Source organism: Convolutriloba macropyga, chromosome 10, assembly GCF_964194025.1.
Source record: "Convolutriloba macropyga chromosome 10, txConMacr16.3, whole genome shotgun sequence".
Lineage (NCBI taxonomy): Eukaryota > Metazoa > Xenacoelomorpha > Acoela > Convolutidae > Convolutriloba > Convolutriloba macropyga.
The window spans coordinates 4,326,837-4,345,727 of NC_134477.1; the positions used below are offsets into that span (position 1 = coordinate 4,326,837).

Below are 18,891 nucleotides of genomic sequence, written 5' to 3' on the forward strand. Positions count from 1 at the left end.
CAAATTTCTAGTTGCAAAGTTTACTGTAAAAATGGAGAAACCACATAGAAAAATTACAATGTCGCGATTTGCGGTAAGTTTACCAAGCTGCAAGTTTGCTTGTCATGAAAATATCTTTGCTAGCTATTGTTCGAACTATTTCCCGGGTTGTTGATGCCATTGAGTTACATTTTGGTCACTTGGGCCTACGGAAACGAAAACCTTGTTCCTTTTAGTCAAAATCAATAGAATACTTAGGTTTTACTGAGGTTTCTCTGTAAAAGAGGACATGCTCCACTTCAAAGAGAAAATTTGGTTTCGAAGAACTAAATTTCACTCAATTATGGTATGAACAGTTTTAGATAAAATTTAACATCCTAATGTTTTTCTTCAGGTACAAAATGAACTCAGCTTCTTGTATCAGCCCAAATAGCTCTACATTGCTGTCACTTCCAGAACATATCATCAAAAATATTATTCGGATGCTTCTCAATACCAGGACAAACGAAGAGACCGGAAATGAAGACCTGAATTTCTTGAAATGTCTTAAAGACATATTGAATCTCAGAGCTACTTGTACTCGGTTGCTTCAGCTTGTTAACGGTACCAGACTAAAATTGCCATGTGTATTGAATTATTACTGGACAGAGCCGGAACTAAATTTTGATCTCCAGAGATTTTTGGATCTGATGAAACGAGAAACTAACTGGAAGTTTTCAGCTCTAAAATTCAAATTTGGCATACTTGACGCTGATTCTGAGATTTTATCAGTGATGCATAAAAATGGAAGTCTTTTTGCGAGTAGTGTCGAGAAATTGGAGCTGGAAGTGCCGTCAAGTTCTTGTGCAATTGTTAATAGTTTACTTCAGTGGCTGAAGCGAGAGGCTTTGAAGCCAAATGCGGACGTTTCAGTTTGCATCAAGGAGATACTTTTAGGTACCTTGGATCACTCTTCAATCATTGATCAGTTAACAATTTCGGGTTTAATTGGAAGACAACTCGATTTTTCTTTGACTGAATTTTGTTGCAAGAAGTTTCCAAATTTGACTCGTCTTGAAACAACGGTTGTCAGTTTTCCTGTTTCTAAGTTGAAGTTACTTCCACATTTGCGTATGTTATCAACTGGTAATCTGGAACTCCAAGAGACTGATCGTGAAGGTGGGACCTGTTTCCTATCTCGCTTTTAATTTTGATTTTCGCAGTTTTGATTCAGTTTTGTTAGAAGGTTGAGATGTAAAGTGTGCATAAGATAAGCTTGACATGGCTTGATAAGAAGCTCTACTTGTTCAACGTATACTTGGGTAGAGAAATGAAGCCTTGAGGAACAAGAAAGAACGTGAGAACGGGTTATAAGAGAAGCCCAAGTTCGAGAGCTTAAGACCAGTTCGTGTAAATGGGTAGCAAACTAGGCTTGCAAGTAAGAGATGCTGGTTCGAATCCAGTACTGACCGTAGTTGCACATGCATAGACCCCCTAACAGTTAAGGTAAACAAGGAAGCTTGGTGATGTGCGATCGTCCCGCTCATCCAAAATTTTGGCTTAATTGTCTGCCAAATGAGGAACAGATAGAAAACCCCAAAAATTCAAGTCTTTTTTGAATTGGTGTATGAACAAAACGATAGCCTCCAAAACAATTAACTCAGTAAAGTAAAAATGACGCATTAAATTGACGAGATCTCCCAATATCTGCAAGATCTGCGAGTCATGACGAACAGCAATTTCTAACAACATACATACATTAATTACATCCAAAACTTTATGTCCATTTAAAAAAACAAATCTTGATAACAAAGTCAAATTACCGTCAGATAAAACTGAAACTAAACAAAATAACTTAAACAAAAAAAAATAATTTAACTCAATCTTTTCCTGGGTTAAGCGTGTTTTCCAAAAAAACCATAAAATCTTCTACCTGCGAGGGCCTCGCCCGTTATCACTGCTCCTAAGGAGGACTCGTACCAGACTCAAGCAGACATTCAAGGTCTCTCTTGCAAATCCAATTCATTGAGTCAACAAACAAGTAAAGCGGGTATACTTGGAATTTCACATTTGAATCCTACACAGGAGCGACAGTGTTCCAGTTTACGAAAATGTAGACGTACCTGCATTCTCGCAACTCAATTATGATTAGAAATTACTTCAAATTAATGAAAACCATTAGAAATCAACTGAAAATATCCCACAGGTTTACGGGTACTTATGCTTCTAGGCTAAGACTTTGCAGGATAAATGTAGCCTGGGTGAACTCACTGACCTAATAAAATCATGACGAAATTCAACACATTCAGCACATTAAAATCTCTAAAAACACTTGATGTGCAATATTTCAAAGTTCAATTTATTTTTGATTTTAAAATTTGATTTAACTTTGATATGCACTTGAACTCAAATTCCGAAAAAAAACTCATTATAACCATTAACACTAGAACAGAGAAGTTTTAGGAAAGATTCAGGAACGATTTTGCCGACATCATTGCGACAGTCAAGTTTTTTAACGGATGATCAACGTTATAGGCGTTTGGCCTGTTTTGCTGTTTATTTTGATCCAAGTTTCTCAGTCTGCTAATTGATTTGAACCTAATGATTTCTATAAAGTTTTAACTTTGTAATTTTTTCAGTGAATCAATTTACAAGACTCATGAATCAGTCCAAAATGAGGACAGAATTGCTCAATATTCACCGTTTTTCTGCCTTTTTGAAGGTTAGAATTAATCGCAATCCATTGTTGTTTGTTTTTTAACCTGGTGTTTGGAATGACTGAGAACCTGAGGCACGATGATTCAGAATATGGGTTGTATTACATAATTCTACAATGCAAGGTAAGAAAAATGAAATTAACAACAATTTGTCTACAAAAAATGAGAAATAGTTTCTTAATAAGTAACTTCATGATTGGATGCAGTTGAAATATGGAGTAGATGTAGTTAGTCAATGAATTACCAGGCGAGTTTAAAAACATTTGCCACCTTGATTCATATTCTTATAACAGCGCAGGACTGATTAGTGACCTCCATGAAACGGATAAACGTGTCTCGATGCAAAAAAGGAGTAACACACAAAACAATACAGCAACATAACAATTGAAAAAATTTAACATTTCACAAAAACTATAAGACAGAAACAGAAATCTGCCTCCCAATATCATTTAGCCAATTTTTTTTAAATTTCTTGCGCAAGATTTACAGATGAGGGTAATCAAACAAAATGTTGAAGGTCGCTAAATGAATTTTTGTTTTCAACTAAAATAGTTTGAGAGGCTATGAAGGAGAACAATGATAAGATGCATGTGGAAACAAAACGGTTGAAGGACCTAATGACCTGACGTTTTTGTTTACTGTGTTCTTTGCATCGTTTTCAAGATTAAAAATACCAGATTTTATTCAATTATTGGGTCTAAATACTAGGCTAGAGAGCATGTTCGATTACTTTCATTGACCCACTCCATAATAAGGGATATATAACTGCATGCTTATGATGAAATTGTACGGAACAGACCAACATAATGTGAAACTCGTAACTCTGTGTTGAATTTCTTTGAAAATTAATTTCCTCGCACAGTAATTTTACAAGATCGCATTGTAAAAGTCCAGCTACTGTTTTTAGAGTTGTTCATTGAAAACCTAAAGAAGACAAATGGCAACAGCTGTGAAATTTCAGATATCAAAAAAGCCGATGTGGTGATTAGACCTGAGGAGACTTTGAACCGTTTAAGCAATTTTTACAATATTTTTAATCTGTTGTACCACACTTTAGAACTTGGAAGTGAACAATGGAAATGAATAATGGAAACACCTTCATGCTCTGCACAGAATCTAATACCATGTGATTGATTGAAAGGTAAGACGGCAGTAATCTAACAAGATTTAAGGATTTCATGTGATTTGTACTGAACAAATTTCAGATAGTTAGAACCCGTTTTAAATTTAGATGAACAGCCAATTAATGGCGCTCTCGAAGACTAAATAATATGATACTGATTTTTTTTGTACTGAAAGTTTAAGACTTAATGCTAATTTTTTAAAATTTTTAAAATTTTAAAATAATGACACCATGTATGATAAAGAATGTTAGACCTTCCTAATGTACCCCAATGAGACATGAAATAATTTAGCAAACTTAAGAATAAGATCGAGTGAGTTATTTATTTATGCTCGCCTGTCTTTAATTATGGAATTTATCCAGATTTATCCGTCTCGTTAATGCTTCCAATTTTGCCAGATATGGTTAAAATGGATAACATTATCTTTCCACATTATGGAAGTGTTCAAATCAAAAATGAGATGACTCTGGAAAAACATTTCTTATTTGTCGGTAGGCGTGTCGGCTTAAAAATTGAGAGATTTTGCTTAATTCAGTTTTTTGGTTATTTGTATAAAAGTAAAGTTGCAGTTGAATCAAAACTACTCGGAAACAGGTCATCATTAACTAGCTGTCCCTATTACGCAAATTACAGAATTAATTCTAAACCATGCGAAGTGGGCTGATACTGAATATTTTTCCAGGATAATTTGTCAAAGCTTCCCGCATCTTGTTTATCTCGGCTTCTTCAATGCGTACAGAATGACGTTTTCAGATTCGGATTATCTCTGCATCCCAGACCCATGCTCAACCGTTAAGACTTACTCGTATCTTCTATCTTACTTTCGAAAGTGCAAATTGGTCCGATATTTTTTCCTGAAGGATTATTATCCAGCAGTCACTAAGAAAGTGTTCGTACAACAGTTTTTGTCGACGCTTGAAATCAGGAGCACTATACTTGCTGTCAAATTTTGCTGTGAGTTTCAAACCCTTACCGATATAATGAATTCTATTGAAATTATTCTGAACAATATGCCAAACTTGGATACTTTAAGGAAGCTGTTTTTTTTTTCATTTTTGACATATTTCTTAAAATCTACTTAGAGGGATACAGATCCTTTTTTTCGGAGTTTTGCTGTTTTGATACTTTAAGCCATCCTGTCTGCCCCCGCCCCTAGATCTTGGCATTTATTTTTACCCCAACCTGGCACACATGCCACTTTTTGCTCAGCGCCTTGCTTTATTGCAACGCATTAGTTGTAACTGTGGGCTTATAAACGGCACTGGCGGAGGCCAAAATATGTTCAAAAAGTTTAAAACCACCTTGGAGAAATTAGCCATCCGCTCGCTTCTAAAATTCTGAATATTCCTCGCAATGAAGTGTAACAACCCAAATGTGGTAATAGCTACATCCATATACTGCTAAAGAATTAGAGCTTAGAGGACGCGAACCTACCATCTCCTGAACCGCGGACAGGCATGCTACCTTTGCACCAAAGCTCTGCAGAAGTAGAAACTTTGTTAGCTTTATATACCACAAGCTGGGTTATTACAGGAGCAGAGAATTAAACAGCTTCCACTTTCAGTGTTGACGCTAGCAGTGTACTTAACACACGAGTCTCTGCTTTTCTGAAGCGTCAAACAGAAGTAGAGTTATCTAAAATGTTCAAAGGGGAAGAAGAGTTAACAAATGACGGCACAGACTACGATCTTTTAATGCGATTGAAGGAAATTTGCAGGGAGAAAAAAGTGAAACTTCTTATTATGTGCAAAACTGTGTTGTATAAAAGGACAGCTGATGTAAATCTCCTTAGAGAAATCAATGGGCTTGAAGACTATTACAGTTGGAGCATAAAACATGGCTGCTTGCGCTGGGTGTCTTTAGAGGTTTAGTTAAAAATTCTACAAAAATCGTACTTTTTTCTGAAATTTTTACATATGTCATATAAAAAATGTGGTCTTGTACTTCATGATGAATTATTTCGCTCAGACATAATTTTGATTTCTAATTTACCTTATAACTGTTACCTAGATTCTCTACTGTATAGTTTCTACATTGAATTTGATTCAAGGCGCATGATTACTTTTCTGTTAATGGAAAATTTTAGAGTTTTTGAGGAACGCTGATTTAATCGAAATATTTAGAATTTTGATAACATCAGCTGGAAGCGAAGACGCTACCTATTCCCGCTACCTATTATATGTAATGTTGGTGGTAGTTTTCACGACAAAACTGGAAAAGCCAGTCTTGCTGGTCAAGATTTTTAAAGTTTGAGATCTGTTGTAACAGCTGGAGAAAAAGTGCACAAAATTTTCTTTGAAAATTGTTTTTTTTTCGATTTTGCTTTGATGTTCTGCATTTTCAACCTTCCTTCGATCTTGCGTCATCTTTGTGTTGTTATGTTCAGGCGTTGCTTGAAGATTGACATGTTGAATTTGAATTGCTGAATTCGTTTTATTGAAGTTTCAATGAAAATTTCTGGAATTTTTGTTGAGTTTTTTGAAGTCTTGTGGAAGCTTTTTTTGGAAATTTGTTTTATTTTTGTGGGTTCAAATTTTGTCGAAATTTCGTTTAACTTTGGTGGAAGCTTTTGTTTATTTTCTGGCCATCTTTCCATATGTTGAGCTCCAACATACTCTTATAGAAATGTTGTAATGTTGACTGTACTTTTCACGACAAGCCGCAAATGCCGTTCTTGTTGGTCAAGATTTTAAGTTTGAGGTCTGTAGTAACAAGTGAGGAAAAAAAGCAGAAATGTTCTTTTTAAAATTGGTTTTTTTGTTTGGATTTCTTTGCTGTCCTTCTTTTTCAAACTTGTTTTGGTCTTGCGTCATCTTTGTGTTGTTCGTTTCAGGCGTTGCTTGGCGATTGACATGTTGAATTCGAATTGCAATTGGGTTGAACCGAAATGCAGATTTCTTTGTCAAGTTGGATTTCTTTTCGTTCAACATTTTGTGTTGATCTAAATGCCTAAGTTAATTTGAAAGCTTTTTCTTGAATGGTTATTAGTCAATTTCGCTTCTGATGAGATCGATTTTTCGCAATAAGGTTACTAGTTGTTTCGCTGAAAATTTTGTGATTCCGGATTTCAAGTATGGTTTTTTACCTATTCACATTTTTGAAATTGAGTCAGTAATTGTCAAAATGTATATCTGGACTCACTGAAAGCTATAGGGTAGCGACTGAAATCAATTTATCAACACATTTTTTTTTAAAAACTGTCTGACTTTTTTTGGGCTATAATTTTTTGTTCCTTTTGTCTTCAATATTTCTTATTTAGATAAAGTAAGTGTAGAAATTATGTTACACGGCTGTTTGAGTCTTTTCCAGTAATGTACCTGCTATGTTTCTCTTCTTTCGCTTGACTTTTTAGGGACTTTGGTACGTTTGATTTCTTGCTTTTTGTGTGATCTAAAGTGCAGTCTCCAGAGGCGGAAACGCTGAGTGGTAACGGTGACTGACTGTTATTCTGAGATCGCGGGATGGAACCACTCCATTGTCGGAAATTTTTGCTCCAAATTAGGAGTTTTCGAGAATACACCCCCCCCCCCCCCGTGAATTACATTTCCTGGCCTGTCGGGACTGTATTTGGATCTTGAATGACTGACCTTACTCGACAAAATGATTTTTGCGCTTCAAAATCTTGTTTATTTTGAGTTTGTTTAAGGTCATAATGAACAAACCGTATGAATTCATCGCTGAAAGTTGTTTCATAGTTTTTTAAGAGGGGCCGATGACTTTTCCAACTTATTTCTGTTTGTTTCTGTCTGCATTTTACGACATGCAAGTCTCTTTCGAAGCTATTCCGGCAATCTGGCGGCTATGTTTTATGTTGCCAACAGTGTTGTAAAAGTTCTGCATCATTAGACAAATAATCGGATCTTCGAACAATGTTCAAAATTACCGCATAGGCATTCTGAGGCGATCGAACTGCAATTTTACTACTGCACAGCCTTTTATTAGTCTTCCTTCTGAATGTGTGAGAGTTAAGACTTATTCTCATCTCTGCTACTATTTTAGAAAGTGCAATTTTGTCAAATATTATAATTTGCAAGATTATCCCACTTATACAAGTCGACTTAATTATCTCGATGATGGGACTGAGATTATAGCGGTTAAATTTGATTCTGATTGCAAAGCGATTCTGGATGTTATGCAAACTATTACGAAGATTATGAACTGTGTTGAGAATGTTGTCACAGAATTGCCCTACTTGGAAATATTGAGGAAGTCGTCTCCTTTTGGGTTTATTTCTCATTAGGTTTCGGCTGAACAGTGCGGATAAAATTTGGGACTGAGAAACAAAAATGTGCTATGATGTTATAGCCAACCTGATGTCTTTTCTGATTTGCCGTAGATTTTTTCATATTTTTTTCTAAAGTAGACCTAAATTTTGTTTTGTTTTTATTGGTTGATTGGAAGCAACCCTTTATTTTTTTTACTCTCCATGTATTTTTTCTTTTCGAATTTTCCTGTCAAACAACTCACCTCAAAACCTATTTGTGAGCTTTATTGTTCCGACCCATATTAGTGGGGGGACTAGCGTAGATTGTCAAGCGTACATTTTCAAATAAAAAAGATTTCTTTCCGAATTTTGCTTTTTCCAAAGTTTTACGGAGGTTTAAAAATTTGTGAACTTTAGCTTAACTTCCGTTGTTTTGTTCACTTTTTTCGCAATTTTGCCTAAATTTTGATCAATTTTTGCTAAAATATGACTAAATTGTTAACGATAGTCTAATTGATTTTACGTTTAAAGAGAAGAGAGTTGGTGAATTGTTTGAACCAACTGTTTTGGCAAAATTTTTGACAAATTTTTGAAAATTAACAGTTTTTCCTTTTTTGCTAAAGAATGGCATCAAATTGGCCTGTTTCGCCCTCTTTGCCCAGCTTGACTGTTGGTGCAGACATAAAAACTGTTGAAACAATCTTCAGATATGGGCTAATTATACCTACGGTTCACATGAAAGTTTCCTGGAAATAACTTTTTACGCTCTTTTGTTAATTTATACCGATATTTATTTAAAAAACGAAGAGTTTAGTTTCCATGTGTTAAGGTTTTTGTTTTACAAAATGACCATTAGGCAAAGTTTAAGAGTAATTAGGTTTTAATATAGGAATGCCAGTTTTGGTCTCATCGTTGAGTTGTGCATTGAAAAAGGATTCGGATTGAATTTGGCTGTGTTTTTGAAATAGTTTCAAAAGTAGTCTCATAGTCGCATTTTATAAAGTTTAATATCTCGTAGACTTAGTTAATGTGTCATAATTTAAATATTGGTTCTTTGGCGTTGATACTACGAGTTTTCATAAATTCATAAATTTTTCATTTACTTTTTGACATTTTCCATTGTTTGAGGTCTTATTTTTATGTCTTGTGCGATTATCATTTTAGTGGCACATGAGTGACAAGTTCCAAATAACATTAATGGTTGCGTTGAAATAAGGCGCATTTGATTATATTCGACATTTTTAGTAAATAGATGCTGATATGCTTCGACACCGTTTGCTCTCAAAATTGAAATGACTCTTTGATTTTTGGGTATTTGTTGTTTTTATAGTCGTTTTAGATTCTTGATAATGATATATCTCCTTTTTTGAATGTATGACTGAAGCCATTGAATAATTCAGTTGATAGCTACTTGCTTTCATGACTTTACATTAATTTAATTGTTCTCAAAAAGTGTAAACGCGTTGTTCTCGAAAGGTGTAAATGGGTTTTCTAACTCTGCCGACTTTTTGTTTTCTGTTTAATTATAATTATTCTCAATAAGGTTAGTTCCCATATCTTTTCTGGTGAAATGCAAGTCATTTGGTTTAGTTTAATTAATATCTGATGCTATTTTTGATTTTTATAGATATTGAGTTTTGGTCATAAGTAATTCTTGTTGTTTTTATTTGATTTTGTTGTTTCTCTTGTCTCTTAGGCTTCTTAATGGCAGTTTTCATGCGTCCTCTAGTGAGTTTTTTATTTCTTTGTGGTTACAGCTTAAGTGGTTTTTTAAATGGATAAACCAAATATTTTCAAACGTTTGTCATTTTTGAAAATTTTCTATCCCTTCCTCATTTGGTGGACACTTAAGTCGAAAAACGTGGATGAGCAGGGTCGGAACATTATGCGGGAATGCACATTACCGAGCGTCCTAGTTTTCTTTCAATGAAGAAACATTGAAAGTAGGGTTGAAACCGAAACGTTAATCAAACTTGGTATTGATGCAATTTGCCTCGTCGAAATTGATTGTTATCTTTAGGAAGCTGCCAGATCCTTACAACACAATGCATCATCTGGAAAAAAAAATTATGCCAATTTTCTAAATGTCAATCATTTCTTGTCGGATTTCTACCTGCTGATTAATTTTCTGCATATATTTGCCATAGTTCTTTTTTCTTACTGATTCCCACGATAATTCTTCTAGGCTCTTTGAAATTGTCCCTTTCTGTAGGAATTTTGCCTAGTAATTCATCTGGAATGTTTTTCTGGGACAATATTACCCCGATCGCGGCAAAAATAATGATTTTTAATAACATATTTAATAAAAATAAAAAAATTTTCCCATAAATATAGGGTAAGGCAATTAGAATGGCAATGTTTCAATCGTTCACCTAATTAGTAGCCGCTGTCAGCCTCTCATGCGGCTTTTATTTATGCGGTCTCCTTTTTTACAATTCAAAGAATTTGAATTGTATTGGGGCGCTGGTTATTTTTAAGATCTGTTCACACATTTTCATGATTTTTCAAGTGAAATGGAATAGTGATTTTGGCCGAAACAGGAAGTGGAATGCCGAAACAGGAAGTGGAATGCAAAAGCGAGTGGTTTAGTGAGGTGAAAATATTTTTTCTATTTTTAAAGTACAGTGAGAAAACGGTGTTTGAACAAAAATTCGCTAGTGGTTTTTTTTGGTTCACATGCGGCAATTTCACTTTGGTTTTTACTGTTTTTCGATTTTTTGCATCAATTTATTTTCAATTGGTTTTAAAATCCATTCATAGTTCTTTCTAGATCTAGTTTTTGTCCGAACCAAATGTCCAGTTCTCGCTAGTGGTTTTTGTTCACTTGCGGCATTTTGACATTGGGACATTGATTTTCTGTTTTTTTTTTGTTTTTTGATCTTATTTTTTTTAGAAATGGTTTCCCAATTCACTTTTAGTCCGTTGTAGGTCTAGTTCTTTGTTTAGTCAATGAAAATTCTTTGAATTGTACGTCAGGACTATTGCTGCTATGTTTTTTTAATTCGCTTTACCTTTTGATCACGGTTTTCGTTTTACATAAGTCACGATTTTCGCGCTTGACTTCTGACTTACCCCACTCACTGTTTCGACTGGATGGATTGAAATTCTTCCACGCATCGAATTACGCAATATAGTGGATACTGTCCATGTCAAAAGAGCAAAATCAAAAGAAATGGGATAAACCGATAAAGCACGGTCATTAAGTCATAGTGCATTAGTTTATCAAAGTTAAGTAGAGCGATCGCTAGCTGATATTAGTATTAAGCATAATACCCTTCAGTTTAGAAGTTGAAGTAAGTATATGTTTAGAATCTATCTGAAACTGCCCACTGAATTAGAACAATTTTTGAAACATCAATCTCTTCTTTTTTCTTTTTCTGTTTCAATCCCGATGTGCGTCTAGCGCGTCAACGGCGGCTATTTTCCGGCAATCTGCCGGCTATGTTCGTATTTCAAAACTCGGAATAAATCCGTTGTACGCTAATTTGGAAATAATGGTAATGAAATTTTGGAACGGAACATGAATACTATGCAGCAGGTAAAGCACGATGGATGAAAGAAAAGGTATAGCTATTTTATTTGTACACCAGGTATAGAAAAAGGAGACAACTACTTTTTCAGCATTGATGCTAGCAGTTTATTTAACTCAAATTTGTCAGCCCGTCTGACGAGTCCAACTAAGATTGCAATTGTTCAGCTATTCAGAGGAGAAGAAAATCTAAATGACGAAAACTACCAGGAACTAATACAAAAATTAAAGAATCTTTGCAAGGATCGAAGACTGAAGCTCCTTATTTTGGGCAAAACTGTGCTCTACAAAATGACGGCTGATGTTTCCTTGTTTCACGAAATAAATAAACTTGAAGATCACTTTGAATGGAACATTAAAGTTGGTTGTATGAATTGGATATCTTTGGAAAATTAGTTACTGACACAGGCTACTATGCTGCTGTTGAAATCTTTGGAAAATTAATTACTGACACAGGTTACTATGTTGCTGTTGTAATCAAATATTCTAGAGGTCATATAGTCATGTATAATTAGATGTATAGAAGTTAATTTGATTTAAATCGGGATCTACTCTGTTTCGCTCCTCAGTGTTTTTTATGCACCCCTAACAGTTGTTATAGCTGCGAAGCTGTAAGCTGAGCGAAGCTATATTGCGGTGCTCTTGGTTTTTTTACGGCTCGACGAGGAGTATTGGTTTTCTCTCGGTCTTTTTACAACTCGAAGAGGAGTATTGGTTTTCTCTCGGTCTTTTTACGACTCGAAGAGGAGTATTGGTTTTCTCTCGGTCTTTTTACGACTCGAAGAGGAGTATTGGTTTTCTCTCGGTCTTTTTTTTACAGGAAGTAGATTTGTTCATGCGGCATTTTGACCTAAAAGCGAAAGTGAGAGAAGCTGCCTTGATGAACAGATTTTCGCTAAGCGAGAGAAGTTTTTTGATCATGGGCTGCGCCTAGTGAATGACTTTTTGACTTCGAAAAGTAGTTTTTGACTGAATGGCACATATAGATAACCGTTTTTAGCCGTTTTTTGTCTAAGTGGTCCAAATTTTTTTGCTTTTAATTTGGTTTCCCGTAGAAATAATTTTTATTCGATACTATATTGAAATTTCAACCTCGGAAATTGATTCCACAGTGTTTTGCAGAGCCTGAAATTCCGTTTCAATTTGAAAATTGGCACATATTTCTTAATTTTTTAGTTAATTCTTGGTTTTTTTTCTATTAATTTCTTCATTTTTGGATCTTTTAACCGTCTTTTTGTCAAAAATCTGTTAATATGGCAACTTCTCTTTGATAATTCACGTACTCAAGGCCTCTTTCTACCTCGATGTAATTTTGTTTTATAAAATTGTACATATGCTAATCCGATTTTGATAGTTTTTTTCCGATTTTCGTCAGTTTTTTTGTTTGTATTTTGGTTGTAATTGCTGGAAATAGTTTTTTTGTGCAACATGAGGGACTTAATTTTGTTTCAATAAAAATTCAATCATTTTTTCAGCGTTAAATTTTTGAAAAACAGTAAAAACTTCTTCATAAATGCAGTCTTAAAAGTTTTCTGACCATTTTTTTGCAAAATGTTTCAATGTTTCGTATTTATGAATTCTTTTTTTTTTGTTATCTTCAGGAGGATAGATCTTTGTATTGGATGACTAGTTATCTTTTCTCTGTCTTGAATGCTGAACAATGAAATGTTTTCGTTTTTCTTGAATTTTTTAAATTGATTTTCAACTTTCAAAAATCAAGAAAATCTTTTTGTTACGGTGTTCCTTACATTGTGCCCATATTCTTCACATTCTAGTTAGTATCATTCTAGCGTTGTCCGGGCACCTAAATTTTTTTCGGTATATTGATTTTTTCAGTTGTAAAAAATGAACGATTTCAGCTTTTTCTTAGATTTTCGTCATTTCTTTGGAGTGCAATTGATTTCATTCAACAAAAGGCAGTACTGAGAGTTTGATAGCAAGCTCCTTTCAAAATTTCCACTTATGACTATTTGCTGCAGCTTTCTTCCGGCCTTGTTATTAATTTAAACGATTTTTGCCTTTGAATATTCTTCTGCTGCTTATGTCTTTTCTATGATCAATTTTATTTTTGATCTAGTATAAAATCATGTTGTCTAGCTTATGTACAAAAAGGAACAGTATGTGTGTGTGTGTGTTGTTTTTTGTCTTAATCGCAGTGATTAGAAGTGTAATTATTGGTGTTTTCTGGTTCTTAAATTTGAGCTTTCTTATTTGAAAAGATTTAACTTTTAGTTTCTAAGTTTATTATCTACCGTTTGCTTTCGCGATCTTTTTTAGATTAGAATCATGATTTATTTGAGGGCTATTGGTCACCTTGCCAGCTTTATCAGACTATCAGGTTTTTGACCACCTTAAGTATTTTGGATTTATTAACGTTACCAAACGTTTTCAATAATATAAATTTTGCTGCATTTTGTTTCTCTTGTTGACAAGTTTCAACAGTTTTTAAAGCAGACCTGGAGAGGCAGTGAGTTAATGGTTTGATACAAAATATAGTGGCTTCCACTGGAATTACGGTTTTGTTAGCGAAGTTTTGACGCTTCGAGTCACTTCCGGAATTCTTCCGGCTATGTTTTTTTTTACAGGAAGTAGATTTGTTCACGCGGCATTTTGACCTAAAAGCGAAAGTGAGAAAAGCTGTCTTGCTGAACAAATTTTTGCTAAGCGAGAAAAGTTTTTTGATCATGCGCTGCGCCTAGTGAATGACTTTTTGACTTCGAAAAGTAGTTTTTGACTGAATGACACATAGATAACCGTTTTTAGCCGTTTTTTCGTCTAAGTGGCCCTATTTTTTTGCTTTTAATTTGGTTTCTCGTAGAAATAAATTTTATTTGACACTATATTGAAATGTCAACCTCGGAAATTGATGCGACAGTGTTTTGGAGAGCCTGAAAATGCGTTAAGTTGAAAATTGGCACATATTTCATGATTTTTTAGTTAATTCTTGGCTTTTTTCTATTAATTTCTTCATTTTTGGATCTTTTAACCGTCTTTTTGTCAAAAATCTGTTAATATGACAACTTCTCTTTGATAATTCACGTCCTCAAGGCCTCTTTCTACCTCGATGTAATTGTGTTTTATAAAATTGTACATATGAGTTTTTTTTCCGATTTTCGTCAGTTTTTTTGTTTGTATTTTGGTTGTAATTGCTGGAAAGTTTTTTTGTGCAACATGAGGGACTTAATTTCGTTTCAATAAAAATTCAATCATTTTTTCAGCGTTAAGTTTTTGAAAAGCAGTAAAAACTTCTTCATAAATGCAGTCTTAAAAGTTTTCTGACCATTTTTTTGCAAAATGTTTCAATGTTTCGTATTTATGAATTCTGCTTTTTGTTATCTTCAGGAGGATAGATCTTTGTATTGGATGACTAGTTATCTTTTCTGTCTTGAAAGCTGAACAATGAAATGTATTCGTTTTTCTTGAATTTTTTAAATTGATTTTTAACATTCAAAAATCAAGAAAATCTTTTTGTTACGGTGTTCCTTACATTGTGCCCATATTCTTCACATTCTAGTTAGTATCATTTTATCTTTGTCCTGGCACCTACATTTATTTTCGGTGTATTGATTTTTTCAGTTGTTAAAAAGGAATGATTTCAGATGTTTTTAGATTTTCGCAACTTCTTTGGCTTGCAGATGATTTCATTCAACATAAGGCAGTACTGAGAGTTTGATAGCAAGCTTTTTCCAAAACTACCACTTATGACTAATTACTGCAACTTTTTTCCGGCCTTGGTATTAATTTAAACGATTTTTTGCCTGTGAATATTCTGCTGCTTATGTATTTTCTATGATCAATTTAATTTTTGAATTAGAATGAAATTATTTAGTCTAGCATATGTACTACACGGAACAAGTGTTTGTTGTTTTTTGTCTTCATTGCAGTGATTAGAAGTGTAATTATAGATGTTTTCTGATTCTTAAGTTTGGGCTTTCTTTTTTGAAAAGATTTAACTTAGTTTTTAAGATTATTATCGGCCGTTTGCTTTCGCGATCTTTTTCAGATTAGAATCATGATTTATTTGAGGGCAATTGATATCCTTGTCAGGTTTTTCAGACTATCACTTTTCGACCATCTTATTTATTTCGGATTTTTTAACGTTACCAAACGTTTTAAATAATATAAAATTGTGCTGCATTTTGTTTCTCTTGGTGACTGGTTTAAGTTGCACCAATTTTTAGAGCCGACCTGGAGAGGAAGTGAGTTAATGGTTTAATACAAAAAGTAGTGGCTTACGCTGCAATTACGGTTTTGTTAGTGAAGTTTTGACCCTTCGAGTCGCTTCCGGAGATCTTCCGGCTATGTTTTTGTTTTGTCGTCTGACGCTTTTTTCGTTTTACATTTGTTCACACAGCAAAGCTGAAAAAGTCAAATTTTCTGAATGACTTCTTCCTCTCACTAACGGCATTTGCGCGCGTGACGTCATTTCTCACTTGCTTTTGCAAAAGTTTTTAGGTTATTTGCGTGATTATATTTTGATCATACGTGACTTACCTCACTCAATAAAATGACTTTTGCACTTTAAAACTTTAAGTTTAGTTTGAATTTGTTTAAGGTCAAAGGAACTCATTTGTGCAGTAAAGGTCTCTAATAAGAGGCTTCTGCGGAATGAATTTTAACTAGCTTTATTAATTTGTCGCTGAATGTTTTTTACCTCGTTTTTTTGAGAGGCGTCGATTTTCAATTTAGATCTGTATCTGTTTCTATCTCTATTATATGGCACGCAGGTCTATTCCTTGGCAGCTATTCCGGCAATGTGCCGGCTATGTTTATATAGCCAGTCACAATGTAAAAATATAGCACATGCTCATAACTTCCTTTTTTGCCTCTGTGTCAGTTGAATTCCTCGTATGATTCCTTTCTAGTTAAAATATAACATTGTTTTTTAAGAAAAGGTCTATTAAAGTTATTACAAAATTAACCGTAACGTGATTCATAATTTTTTAACTTTTTTTAAAAGCAGTGCGTTTTTGAAACAAGACGAGTTTTTCATGCTGGCAAATTTTGGTGTCCTTAGGTGACATACCAGTTATTTTGTCAGTCATACAATAACTCAATGTGAATCTAATTTCTATCAGCAAATGAAATGTTTTTGTCATGGAATCTTCACTAGCCATATGAGTTAAAAATTTTCTCGTGATTTTTTTTCTTACAAACGATATATACACTTCTCGTGTTTATTAGCCGCGAAGCGATAGCTGAGGCTATTATTGGCCTTCTCTTGGTTTTTTTATTCATTTCGTCGTCATGAGTTTTTGTTACAACCATATGACGTCACAACCACTTCAAAGCTGCTTTTTGTTCATTCGTTCATGCAATTTCAACTGAATTGCGTGCGTGACGTCATTTTTCACTTTTAGTGGAGCTAGTTTTTTTGTTCATTCGCGCGATTAAATTTTTAGTCACACGTAACTTACCTCACTCTTAAAAAAAAGACTTCCTCACTGAAATTGACTTTTCTTTGCTTGAATTCAAAGAGATAAGATCAAATAAGTGCTTGTCACTCTAATTGAAGGTTATTTAAGAGCAGCTAATAGAAACAGCAATAAGTTATACTGATTCTTGATCAAAATGTAACATCTCAGCCCTTAATGAAAAGAATAAGGTTCTTTTTGGTCCGTCTTTTTAAGCTTCTTTTTGAGACTACAGATCTATGAAGCTATTGCGGCTATTTTCTGGCAATTTGCCAGCTATGTTTTTTTTATCCACCGGGAATAGTTGCTGGTCTTTTTAGATTGTTCTCTGTCTCGACTTATTGGTGCTCTTAATCGATAATTTGTTGGAGTTTATTTAAAACTGGATATAACGCTCCTGAAAAGGATAGATCAATCTGTTAGAGAAGAAAAGGTTGATTTTTTGTTCATGCATCTTTCCGGCTGCACCCGTAGAGCACGAGCAATAATAGAAACTCTTACCAAACTAGGTCAAATAGTTGAAATTGGTTTACTTTTAGCGAAAAACGATTTGTGACGCAAATCTCTTTGAAGTTCTAAACTTTTGCCGAGGAACTATAGTGTGCAAAAGGTAGCTCAGGCATATTCTGCCAAAAGGAATTACTATACAAGGTTTCTGTAAAGTCCACGAAAATTACCTCTTTGACTAGCTTGGACCCATGACATCCGATAACCAAGTTTTTGTTCCGCCATACCAAGTTTTCGTAGATCACCAGCACTGGGTTCAGTGAAGCAAGCAAATTAGTTTGGGTATCTGTCGTCCAATCAGAGTCCATCATCACACATGTAGCCAAAGTTAACTGAAGGAATATCGGCACGCCGAGAAAAATCGGCAATTGTCGTCAAGATTGCGAAAGTTTTGTGTTCCCCTGCGGCATTTTCAAAGTATTTTTGACGTTTTAACTCAATTGTAATGAAATGAATGCATTATTATGCAACTGATACAGGTTTGCAGATAAATATATTTGTAAGTTACGTAATGACTTTTACTGCCCATTTTGCTAGTAGCTTTTGAGTATTTTCAGTATCGGGGTAAGATTTTGTTTAGATTTAATGGAGAAATCGGGGCTGCTAAGATGTGGTCAACCTGAAGCTATGGTTAAGTAAAAGCTCATCCTCAAACAGACAGCCTCACGGAGGCAGGGGATTGAACACTCAGTCATTGGCGTGTGAAAATAACACACCTTACCTCTCGGCTATCACGGCTAATTTTGCTCTGCAACTTGTCTAGTTTTGCAACTATTCTAGTAGAACTCTGTGTGACACAATTGATCAAAAATGCTAGTTTCTGGTGAATTTTTTGTTACTATTGTAAAATTGCGATCTTTTCCGTTCGTGACTCCCCCGCAGGACGTTATGCACCCTCCAGTTACAGAGCACGTGTCATTACATAGTAAATCATTGTAAAAATATGGCACGTACGCCTGTTTCTCATGCATTTAGCGTTTGTCGGAGTCATGAGAATGAGCGCATTTTCAACTCTCATTGAAGTGAGAGTTCTTGATTATTTCGGTGTATAATTCGTCGACCAGATATGACTTGCTCACTCTCATAATAGGTTTGCCTACTCTATTTTGGGATGCTAAATACAACTGAAAGATCTGAGCCTAAATGACCCAAAATGGCAAAAAAACCTAAAATGACAAAAAAATTAGGGTAGGCTTTTAGAGACAATTCATCAGTTAGACAAAGTTTAAATTCAAATTAAGGCTTCACAATAATTAGCAATAATAAGTAATTAGTAAATTAGTGTTTCGATCATTTCTGCAAAGCAATTGCAGCTCTTTGTTAAAATCCAGCACCTAGGATTTTTTAAACCTTAACATCCATTCGAAACCAAAAAGGACACCAATTGTTTTTATTCATTCTTTTTGCCCTAAACAATTATTGTTTGTACAATTCATTG

The 18,891-nt window shown here is 34.4% G+C and overlaps 1 protein-coding gene across 2 annotated transcripts in view; it reads left to right on the forward strand.

Moving 5' to 3' along the window:
- Positions 1-308: 308 nt before the first annotated feature.
- Positions 309-18,891, forward strand: part of LOC142348396 (uncharacterized) — a 31,194-nt gene continuing 12,611 nt past the window's right edge. The window contains exons 1-3 of one of the 2 annotated variants that reach the window (XM_075399734.1): positions 309-1,137; positions 4,409-4,753; positions 11,594-12,079. In XM_075399734.1, coding sequence (XP_075255849.1) covers positions 360-1,137; positions 4,409-4,753; positions 11,594-11,928 — 1,458 coding nt within the window. In that variant the 5' untranslated portion in view covers positions 309-359 and the 3' untranslated portion in view covers positions 11,929-12,079. Of the gene's footprint in view, positions 1,138-4,408; positions 4,754-11,593; positions 12,080-18,891 lie in introns of those variants that run through there. The other variant, XM_075399732.1, reaches the window with a different exon arrangement.